Source organism: Myripristis murdjan, chromosome 17 (assembly GCF_902150065.1).
Source record: "Myripristis murdjan chromosome 17, fMyrMur1.1, whole genome shotgun sequence".
Classification (NCBI taxonomy): Eukaryota; Metazoa; Chordata; class Actinopteri; order Holocentriformes; family Holocentridae; genus Myripristis; species Myripristis murdjan.
In genome coordinates, this window is record NC_043996.1 from 4,977,922 (window position 1) to 4,989,179 (window position 11,258).

Below are 11,258 nucleotides of genomic sequence, written 5' to 3' on the forward strand. Positions count from 1 at the left end.
GCTCAGTTTGCTTTCACTTCATTGCTCCTGGGCAGTGCCAACCTTCGTTCAGGGGAGAACAAGGCACGCAGAAAGGATCAAAATCAACAGAGGGAATTCCTCCAGTAATGCTGACAGACGTGTGTGTTTGGTTGAGTATTTTCTGGGCTATTTGCTAATTCTCCTCTGAAGGCAACATTAACAACAAGAGACTCATTCTGTCAAGCTGATCTCTGGGCCTCACTGTTCTTTCGCCGCACTTCACTTGTAGTCTTTATTTTTAGCCAGGGCAGGGCTGGCTGCAAGCTGAAGTGAGGCAAACAAGCAAACAGAGCCATCAGTGGTGACACACACACACACACACGCATATATATAAACACACATCCTGCAACTCAAGACAGTTTCACTTTTATCGGTGACCCAAACTCAACCAGGACTATTTCTAAAGATAATAAAATTAAATGAAACGTTTAATGAAATTGTTCCAATATCCTCCCTTGTCCTGTCTTGTATTATTCCCCTCTTTGTTCAGCTTTTGTTGCCTTGTTTTCTTTCCTCGTTCGTATGGAAATGCACGGCTGTGTCTTCTTCACATTTCATGAGCTCTATTATAAACTCCACTTCCTGGAAACAATCTCAGCACCACACATGCCCTTCAGACAACAATGATTATAATACTGAGTGCCTTAGAAATTACAGAAAACAGATCGAAAATAAAAGGTTTTCCAAACCAACGGTAATTAAGAGGATCTTAGCTGACGAGGAGCTGCAGTTTGTGTCTTTGTAGCTCGACTTTAAAAGCTGCTGCCTGCTGTAGAGAATGTGCAGCCGGTTCTTTCCCCCAAATTCTTTGGCTGGATCATTTTCCATACAGCCTTTTTTCATTCGGTGGTAGAATGACAACTATGTTCTGTCTAACCAACTCTGGTATTAACATCAATTTGAACATTCCTCAGTAAGATCACAGGTGTATGGATATACAGCCCAAAGGGAAAAGAAATCATGTTCAGTGATTCATATCAAGACTTTGTTAAGGTGAACAATGCCCTTTTGATGTCTGCACTTTGGGCCATTTTCCTTCTTTGTATCTGTTATTCCCTTCTTGTAAAAAAAAAAAAAAAAAAAAAAAAAAGGGCACAAGAAACCACAATCCAAATAAGGAGATAGGCTGAATGTTGCCAATACGTCCACACCAAGCCATTCCTCCGAGAGCCTTTGAGAGCTGAAGTTTAGATTAGGGAGGGGGGGGTACAGTAAGTTCTGGGGGTAGCCAAGCTGGGGAGTGGCGGAAGGGGTAAATTGTGGGAAAGGGCTGTCACTAGGGACTGGGGCCGTCTCCAAACCTCCAGTCAAGTTTAAATCGCATAGAGGACTGCCCAGCTTCAGTCTGCATCCTCCTTCCTCTGGCTCACTCACTCCTGCCTCTCCTCTCCTCTCCTCTCCTCTCCTCTCCTCGTCTCACCATCTGCTGGCTGACTCTCTTTGTCAACCTTGGGATCTCACTAAGGGAAGCTGAAGGGTCCTCCACTCAACATCTGTGATAACTTTTTCTTCAACAAACGAAAAACAATCCCGTTTTCTGAAGCTTGAAAGCCAAACCCGACCGACACCATGGAGGCCATCAAGAAGAAGATGCAGATGCTTAAGCTGGACAAGGAGAATGCCATCGACAGGGCAGAACAGGCCGAGTCTGACAAGAAGGCAGCGGAGGATAAATGCAAGCAGGTGAGACATGTCTGGTAAGGTTAAGGGTTAAGTGATGCTCATGTACAACACTGGTATTACTAAACTTACAGTGCTAAATGATATCAAAACTATGGTGACATTTTGAATCTGGAGCAAAAGACAGTAAATGTACAGTGACATTGTGTTGTTCCCTTCTGAATAAAGTTCAAAACTTTTCTTTTGGAATTATCTCACTGGTGTTCTATTCTACTCTTATATGTAAAATAATCACATGAGGCACATGGGATTAATTCAACCAGGATTATTTTGTGAAAAAGCAATATAATGGAACTATTTATCTACATTAATATGTTAAAGTTGTTCTAGCTCAGCACTAAGTTACATTGTGTGATATCTAAAGAAACACTTGTGCAAACATATGGGAGGCCCCGTCAGAAAATGTCAAGTATTTCCCAAAGCAGCAAATGCTCCAAGCAGAAATACAAGCACATAGCAGCTGGACCCCCGGGGCCAGTGTTCTGGTGGGCAGGGGAAGGTGGATGATGCCTGCTGCGACCGTGCAAACTGAACGGCAGCCTGAGGACTGCACAGTGAGCCAGAGGGATTACTTCGAGCTACCAGGAGTGGTGCTGCAGGGATACAAATCCAACTCCAGCAGCTGTTGCTCTGATCCTCACTTTGGTGAGAGTTACAGGACTCTGGGGTACTGCATTACCCAGCATCCTTATCTGAAATAGACCCCGCAACATGCCAAAAGAGAAGTTCACAACTTGGCATCCAGGGTTGACATGCCCATATTTAGCGATGCAGGGCTAAATCATGATGAACTTCAGACAGCTCGGTATTTCAAGTGCTGACTTAATGATAGTGCACTTTTACCACTTGATGTGAGCAAAGCGGAATCTGGAGATGTAAGACGATATATGAGGTGCCTAAATAAAAGTAATTATTGTGCCTTGGAAGGCGCCGTCATGATGGTGGTACGACTGGAATGCCAGAGAGCAGAGAGTTGGTGAGGCGCAGACAAAGCCAGGATCTACATTAAAGCAAATGGAAGGAATCCTCTTTCACTTGGCTAATGCACTAATCATACCCTGAGAGAGCTTAAGGAGTGACAGTTGTCACTTCCATGGCACATATGCACCCGCAGCAAATCTTAGATATCAGGAGACACCATGAAATCCAAGATGATTATGCAGAGCTCTTTAGTTTGCTCGCATGGCAGGGATTCAAGCAGTGCTAAGTGATGCTTTCTTTGCTATTCTTGGCTCAGACGGGATGAATATCAGAGCTTGGTGAAGCTGACAGAAGGCACTGAAAATATACAACACTAACGGCATTAGACTAAATATCAATATCCATTACACAGTGCATAAAGCACAGAATCCAACAGCAACAAATAAAAAATCTGGGTTAGTATGTATCAAGCCCCTGCACCTGAACACTTACATCGGCTAAGTCTCCTTAAGTGACTGTGAACTAAAAGCTTCAACAAATGAGACCTCCTAACTATAGTAAGTATTATTCCAATGATGTATGAAACTACAGATATTGCAGTCTTCCATCGCCTTTAAAACAGTCCTGAAATGTGTCTGTCACTGCTTCATCCATGCCTACTTGATGCGTCCCTCCTGACTCACTACCTTGTTTTGTCTGTTTGAAGCTGGAGGATGAGCTGGCCGCTCTGCTGAAGAAGATGAAGGCCACAGAGGATGAGCTGGACAAGTTCTCGGAGGCCCTGAAGGATGCTCAGGAGAAACTGGAACTGTCGGAGAAAAAGGCCGCAGATGTGAGTTCCCCACAGCCATCTGAAACACATTACCCACATTACAGTGGAACACCGCAATTTCTGGGGTTTGGTCCTATAAAGTATCAATATCCAGGCTTTCAGATGGACCGAGTTACAGATCACTCCATAGGCGAACACATTTTAGCGATGAAGACTCTCTCAAAATGCTCCAACAGGAGTTCCAACCCATTGAAACTTATTAACAGAAAAAAAAAGTAAATTTGATGGTTAATCACTCTCACAATCACGTATTCCTGGATTGTTATTTAAGTTAAAGTTAAGTTAAGCTAAGTTGCACAGTGATGCACAGGCATTAAAACAGACACAGAACTATAAAAACAATACTTAAACAATATTTGAAAAAATAATAGAAAAAAGACATAAATAACTTTATTATTTATGAAAACATCTCACCGTTAAATAAACCATAGAAAACCAGAAACAAGCCACAACAGGAACAATCGAGAGGACATAATTGAGATGACCTGTGTGTCTGATATTCACTTGAGGCCAAATCCCTGTTCTCTGTACACATTAAAACACAGACACACACAGACACACACACACACACACACACACACACACACACATGAATCACAAACTACTGACACCAAAGTCCATGTTATAGCCACTTCCAAGCTGCTGCTCAGCACATACTCATCAGCCGCGACTCAGTATTACCTAATTAGGCTGCTCTGAAGCACATTCCAAACAAATCCTTCACTTATGACTAACTCCTATTTGCGAGTCCATATTGTTTAGTATCCCTGCTGGCTCACACAGCTCTGTAACAGACCTATTTCTCAAGCGCAGACAAAACTTGGCCGGCCTGTAGCCGACCAGGAATCCTAGGAATGCAGCTTAAGCAAACAGCGAACCCCACACTGCAGTGTCTAATGAAGTCAGGGCTCTGGCCCTTTCCGGTGGGGATATTACAATCTCCTCTGTTTGGCCTTACAGTAAATACCTTATCCGTGTACAATCGGTGCAAATGATCAGGCACCTTCTAAAGAACACCTCTTTGGTTCAGGTCAAAGACAGGCAGAATCAGATCTGCGTGGCTCAGATCTGGAAGAGAATTGAATTGATTGGTTATTTTCAAATGTAACTAACAGCAAACATACAATGACTGATGGTGAATGCTTAGTTTGCTTTGTTGTAGAGCTTGTAGAACATACTGAAACATATATACATTCAAAATACTTTCAAAGTAAGTACAAAATACATAAAGAGGTCATCCTCCTCTGCACCCCGATAAAGACTCTGGGAGCTGAAACAGTCAGCAGCCAGGCTTTTAAATCATGCTTAGCCATGTAGGAATAAAGGCTTTTTAATTTTTTTTTTTTTTTTTTTTTTTTTAGCAGAACAGTGTACCTTGGATGTTTTTTTTTTTTTTTAGTTGGCTGGTCATATTTCACACAGGATGTTTATTTTAGGAGATGAACTTAAATGTGTTTTACACCGAGGGGGTCGCTTTGCTTTCACAGTGGTTTTGCCTGTAGAGCCAAATGAAAGCAGTGCTAGTGTAAACTAGTCCCAGAGACAGCATGTCAGATAAGTCCCCTAGAGGTTAAAGGTCAGATAACAAAATGATTGTCTCTCAGATGACCTATTATCTGTCACTCCCTCCTCTTTTGATGTCTCGGGCTGCTTGTGTGCAATGAAGAATAAAAAAAAAAAAAAAGAGAGAGAGAGAGAGAGAGAGGAAAGAATAAGTATCAGCTCACAGGCTTTGTTAAAAAAAAAAAAAAAATCATAGATAGAAAGATCCAAAGCTCCTCGTGTAAGCGAGGAAGAGGAGGGAGGAAAGGTAGAGCTGAAGAAATGTGTCGCCACCCAATGGCCGCGGGTCCTGCCTGCAGCGACCAAAAACTATTTACATTCCTCCCAGCTGCAGGTCATCTGGCCGGGCCAGGCCCATAAATTTCCTGAAAACTCCCAACCCCTATTCTTCCTCCTCTTCCCATCCCACCGCTGCACGTCCTCGATTTCCTGCCTCGCACCGTTTTCCGCCACACAGCTACAGACGCTGCAACTTCTGGGCGCTCACCGCTCTCAAAGTCCGGGTTTGTGCTAAAACATTTCCAACACCGGCGTCTGGCTCGTTTTAGTCTATAAACCAGGAGATACAATCAGAGATCGGACATTATGGATGCGGTGAAGAAGAAAATCCAGGCCCTTCAGCAACAGGCGGATGATGCGGAGGACCGCGCTTTAGCGATATCAAGGGAGCTGGAGACGGAGCGAGGACTCCGCGAAAACGTGAGATTATCCATATTTAATCCCGATCAGAGTTGCGTTTAAACAGTTTGAGTTGACGCTCACACACCTGGAGTGAGTATTTACGGTAAAACACACAGCCTGCAAACTCTCGGTGCAAGCCTGGGCAGGTAGGCTGTGCCTGGCGGAAAATCACTCTAACTTATGAAACATTCCTTCAGCCGCCAGATTAGAACAGAACAGAGTGGAATAGAAAATGTGCTTTCACATGGCACTATTAAACACTGTCATATCCATAAAGCATATATCAAAAGGGGTCAGAAATAGGCGAAATGTTAAAAGATGTAGAATTGAATAGAACAGAATGTGGCTGTGGTGTTCAGTAGTTACTTGATGTATTGCAGGGTTATCCTCACTGTGCTAGTTAGTTATTACTAGAATATTCCAAGTTAATGTGTGTCTGTGGTGCTCAGTGATGACCCAGTCCACTTTATGGCTTTTTTTTCTATCCCCTCTAATAGCATATTAATATTCCTGTGAGAAGCTGTAGAGTCTTATATGGTGTTTCAATAATATTCCCTTTTTTTTTTTTTTTTTCATTATTATTGTGCGGTAACTTGATTACAATACAAGTGAAGACAAGCACAGGGACACGTAAACAGACAGGTTACACAAAGTAAGATTAAGATCAACAATAATGACAAAAGGGGCAAAAACAAACTGAGTTCAAACTAGTGAGAATGCTATAGACTGGAGGCAGAAAAAAAACAGTATATGGAGATGGATGTGTGTCTGTGGGTGTGTGTATGCCAGCAATATTCCTATCCAGACTGGCACTTTTGTTAAAGGATTACTGTGGATGTTTTTCTTAAGGGTGTGTAACGCCCTTAGGAGAATCCCAATTAAGGCTTGGTCTGTGTATCAGGCCTGCTTGTCGTTACCCTGGCATTAACCAGACCTTCAAATTAGTTTTTTTTTTTTTTCTAACTTGCATGGCTGTTTTAGACTTAACGCATTCCTCTTTGATCAGTCACTAAATAGGCTTTTGTCAAAAAAAAAAAAAAAAGGGCTTGAATGAATAGCATTAAACACATTTGTGAAACATGGAGCTCTCGTCCCTGTTCTTGGGCCTGCACAGGAAGAGAGAGCAGGCATGGCTGTGTGTGCTATCACAGTCACAGGAAACAGACAGAGAGGTGGCACTCTGTTATCCCCCAAACAGACAGGCTGTTTATCTTCCATGCTCAGAACAGCTGTAGTACTTAGGACATATCAGTGTTGAAGCTTTTGTCAGTCATCGAGTACTTTTACATCGGCGAGTTTTACACGGCCATCTGCTCTCGGTCAAAAGGTCTTCGCTGTCAACGAGAGCGACACCTTACTGAAGACATCCTAACTTTAAATAGATCCAAAAATCGCCGTTCGATTTTGCTGAAATGCAGCCAGTTTTGAACTTGCAGCTTTGGGCTTCTTTGTCTTTTGGGGGCAACAGCACATTTCCTGACTGACCTCTGACCTCTGACCTCTGCCTGTGCTCCTATAGGCTGAAGGCGATGTGGCGTCTTTGAACCGCAGGATCCAGCTGGTGGAGGAGGAGTTGGACAGAGCCCAGGAGAGACTGGCCACGGCCCTGCAGAAGCTGGAGGAGGCCGAGAAGGCTGCAGATGAGAGCGAGAGGTGAGAGTTAAGGCCTCGCACGCCCCGTCACAGTCAATTTCACACTCTGAGATACTTTTAACCAAGTGCCCCAGTGTCTCGTGAGCCCTGTGAGGAGGGAGGCAGCTCCAGTCGACACTTGAAAGAAAGCTGAGCGGTCATTAACACTGGGAAACATGCAGTGGAAGAGTTTGCTTTGAGTTATATTACCAATAAAAGCAGCATGAAAGGCTTCAATTCTTGTCAGTCAGCTGAAGAAGTGGATTTTCCTCCAAATAGATTGTTATGACCAGTCTGTAAATTAATTATCTACAAAGAAGGATCTATGATTAGTAAGTGAAATATAGTTTCAATTTGTAATATGACTGGATCGAGTTAAATGTGAATGCTACCCAGTTGTGATAGCTATAGAAATGCCGCAATTTACGCCTTAGACTTGTATATCATGATCTCATTGCGTCTTGTATTGTCAGTTCCTGGATTCATTTCTTCGATGCGGCATCTTCCTCAGGTTGTAGTGTTGAGCTAACGGCTAAAAGCTAATGCTGTGCATCTCCTTCAGAGGCATGAAGGTGATCGAGAACAGAGCGATGAAGGATGAGGAGAAGATGGAGATCCAGGAGATGCAGCTCAAAGAGGCCAAAAACATCGCTGAGGACGCTGACCGCAAATATGAAGAGGTGCCGCTTCCAGATGATGAATGAAGAAGTCATGATCTGTTGTCGCTTTTGTGCGTCAGCCGTCTCTTGACCTGTGATGTGGTGTTTCTCCTTCGTCAGGTGGCCCGTAAGCTGGTGATCCTCGAGGGTGAGCTGGAGAGAGCGGAGGAGAGGGCAGAAATTTCCGAACTGTGAGCAAAAATACATTGAATAGTGTGTCTGTGTGTGACGTGAGTATGATTGTATCTGTGCGAGGGCGTCAGTAACTTGTTGCCACAGTGACAAATGACTTTATGGCTCTCAATCTGTCATTATCTCATTTGCTATAGATATTTTAAACCTGAATGAATGAATGAATGAATGTGGTTTATTTCGGTCATACATTATAAGGAACAAAACTGAACAATTTGTGCAAATATGCGACTCATAAAACATTGTCACATGTTTACACCAGTCCATTTCACACAGTAGATTTCACACAAGAAGGACTAGGCTGGGGGCAAGGCTTATTTTTCCATATCCATAAAATAACCCAGAATATCACCATTACAAAAGAAAGAAAAAAGAAATGTTACTCTAAATTGTAATCCTTAAATATTTTACATTTCATAATTTTACATTGTAATTGTGAAACACATCTGTATTTTACATTGGTGCCCACTTTACATGTTTGAAAGATACACAAACCTTTAAAATTATAAATTCCTTCTGTTAATGTCAAAACTTTTACTTTTTGACTACAAACAGGAAGATTTTTATTCCTAACCGAAAGTACTCCCAGTGCTTTTAATACACACTATCTAAAAACTTTAAGGTGCAGGTCCCTATGAATAATGGGCTAGTAAATTAACTGTAACCAACATTATTTCTTATTCTAATAGCTCATAACCTATATAACATCAGGTAATAATCACTGAATACCTGTATCTCTCCGTTCTTACAGTAAGTGTGGTGACCTGGAGGAGGAGCTGAAGAATGTCACCAACAATCTCAAGTCTCTAGAGGCTCAAAATGATAAGGCAAGTTGAAAATGTACATCAGTGAGTCTGGCTGAAGACTTAATCATTAGATTCAGTGCTTATTCTCCATTCTTCTGATAGATGAGTCTACATTTTAACTGTATACCAGTGATTTACACCATCATTATAAGCACAATATAAGCACTGCGTTCCTATACTCTTTTTTTCTGTAGAACATTATGGCACAGTTTGATAGTTCATCAAATGATTTCCTTCGTCTATTCCTCTGTCCCTGCAGTACTCTGAAAAAGAAGACAAATACGAGGAGGAGATCAAGGGGCTGAATGACAGACTCAAAGAGGTGTGTGCATGTCTGCTCAAGTTCTCTGCGCAAAGGAATGCAAGCTGCATCTAAACGAATGATCACCAACCCTGTCTCCTGAAAATGATGTTGGCACACCACTAAACTGAATTAATTATGTTTACGGGTTAGTTTTAAGAGCTAAAACCTCTTGGTTAAGGTCAGGGAAAGGTTAGGGTTAGGTTTAGGCACAAAGATCACTTGGTTAAGATTAGGGAAAAATACAAAGTGTAATTGAGAATGGAGTTTAGTTATATGAGAACATATTTTTTAGGAGACAAGGTTGATGTTCACTTACATGGGTATTGTTTTTCCAAAGGCGGAAACCCGTGCTGAATTCGCCGAGAGGACAGTGGCTAAGCTGGAAAAGACCATAGACGACTTAGAAGGTACGTTTTCACTGGTTTTCAGCATTTCACCTTTCTTTTCCACCCTGCAGAGATCTACTGCACTTTGTTTCCTTACTAAATTTTTTTTTTTTTACTTCTCTTAATGTTCTTCCTCTCTCTCTCCCTGGTTTCCCTCTGCTTTTCCTGTTCCACGCTGCATTTTCCTTTGCACCTGCTCCACTGGCCCCTCTCTGCCCTGCCTGACCTCTGACCTGCAGATGAACTGTACACTCAGAAGCTGAAATACAAGGCTATCAGCGAGGAGCTGGATCACGCCCTCAATGATATGACCTCCTTGTAAACTTTGCATTTAGCTGACAGTGTTATGACTTTCTCTCCCCTCATGTTTGGAAACCCTTTGCTTCTTTTTTTCTCCCTGTTCTCCTGCTTCTCCCCACTCCTTTTCCATTAAACTTAAGCTCAATAAAGGCATTTCTATTTCACCCTGTCTTCTGTGACTTTCATTTACTTCTATCATTCACATTTAAGGAACATATTAATATGATTGATGAAGGTATGGTAGCAATAAACGCACAATACTGTACATGTAGTATGTATCTCTTTGCAATAAACAATGACTTTATGAGTCGATGGATGTGTCCTTTGACTTGGCTGCTGTTGCACTTTATATCTGCCCTTTTTTAAATTACAGAAAACCTATCATCTGCAAAAGAGGAAAACATGGGCATGCATCAAGTCCTGGACCAAACACTGCAGGAGCTGAGTAGCTTGTAAAATGTCGAGAGGAATGAGAAACCGACAAAAAACTTTTTTTTTTTTTTTTTAACCGTATTTTCTACATTCCATCCATTTTCTGTAACCAAGATTTCAGTCTTATTCCTGGTTGTGGAAACATGCATTCCCTTTTTTATATTTATGTTTTGGTGGTATTTGGGTCCAAATGAGTGGTAATCAGTTTTGGTGCTGTAAAATGTGTTGTAGACGAAAAAAAAAAATCTGAGCACAAATAAAGCTGATGATGACGATGATGGTGATGATGATGTTGATGATGATAACATTATTTGTGTGTGCGCACAAGCATGAATGTGTATCTATCTATCTATCTATCTATCTATCTATCTATCTATCTATATAGAGCTAGAGATATATAGATATAGATAACTATATATTTGTATATGTGTTCAAGCTCATGTGATGTCAGCCTACTCTTGCCCGACAGGCCTTAGGTAAATGTGGAGGGCTCTACAGATCAGTCAGTGCTGATGAAGTTCAGAGACAAAAAGAAAGAAACTGTCATGTCACTGTGATATAAAATTGCTGCTTCAGTGAGCAACAACGACTGGAGACTTGACTTTGGAGTGCTAGATATGAGTTATGTCAAAACACTATTCTAGTACCTCTAACAGGTATGGAAAAACCTTGAAATGTCAGTGTGGTGTAAAAATCGTATGGGTCAACACAGGGGGTGCCCCATCATGGAGAAGTGCCACATTCTACATCCCAGTGTTGTAACTAATTCAATCATCATTTTCCCCACTTTCTAACTCTAGGAAAGTAGCACAGCAAGTGACAGAACTATCCTAGAGCACGGCAGTGACG

General features: G+C 41.9%; 1 protein-coding gene across 4 annotated transcripts; it reads left to right on the forward strand.

Moving 5' to 3' along the window:
• Nucleotides 1–1,339: 1,339 nt before the first annotated feature.
• Nucleotides 1,340–10,654, forward strand: tpm4b (tropomyosin 4b). Of its 4 annotated transcripts, none has more exons than XM_030073732.1 (9): nt 1,340–1,704; nt 3,329–3,454; nt 7,218–7,351; nt 7,893–8,010; nt 8,110–8,180; nt 8,933–9,008; nt 9,247–9,309; nt 9,629–9,698; nt 9,917–10,092. In XM_030073732.1, the coding sequence occupies exons 1-9, from the start codon at nt 1,591–1,593 to the stop codon at nt 9,997–9,999; spliced, it is 855 nt and encodes a 284-aa protein (XP_029929592.1). In that variant the 5' UTR covers nt 1,340–1,590; the 3' UTR covers nt 10,000–10,092. The 4 variants fall into 4 exon arrangements, with proteins under 4 accessions (XP_029929592.1, XP_029929591.1, XP_029929594.1 ...); XM_030073731.1 differs by lacking the exon at nt 9,917–10,092 and adding an exon at nt 10,351–10,654 and having other exon boundaries at nt 1,342–1,704; XM_030073734.1 differs by lacking the exons at nt 1,340–1,704; nt 3,329–3,454 and adding an exon at nt 5,404–5,716 and having other exon boundaries at nt 9,917–10,094.
• Nucleotides 10,655–11,258: the final 604 nt, after the last annotated feature.

Bases quoted from the DNA above. Each gene is read 5' to 3' on its own strand.
- tpm4b (XM_030073732.1), top strand. From the start codon at position 1,591: ATGGAGGCCATCAAGAAGAAGATGCAGATGCTTAAGCTGGACAAGGAG. The intron at 7,352-7,892 runs GTGAGAGTTAAG...CATCTCCTTCAG, and splicing joins GCTGCAGATGAGAGCGAGAG to AGGCATGAAGGTGATCGAGA. The intron at 9,009-9,246 runs GCAAGTTGAAAA...CTGTCCCTGCAG, and splicing joins TAGAGGCTCAAAATGATAAG to TACTCTGAAAAAGAAGACAA.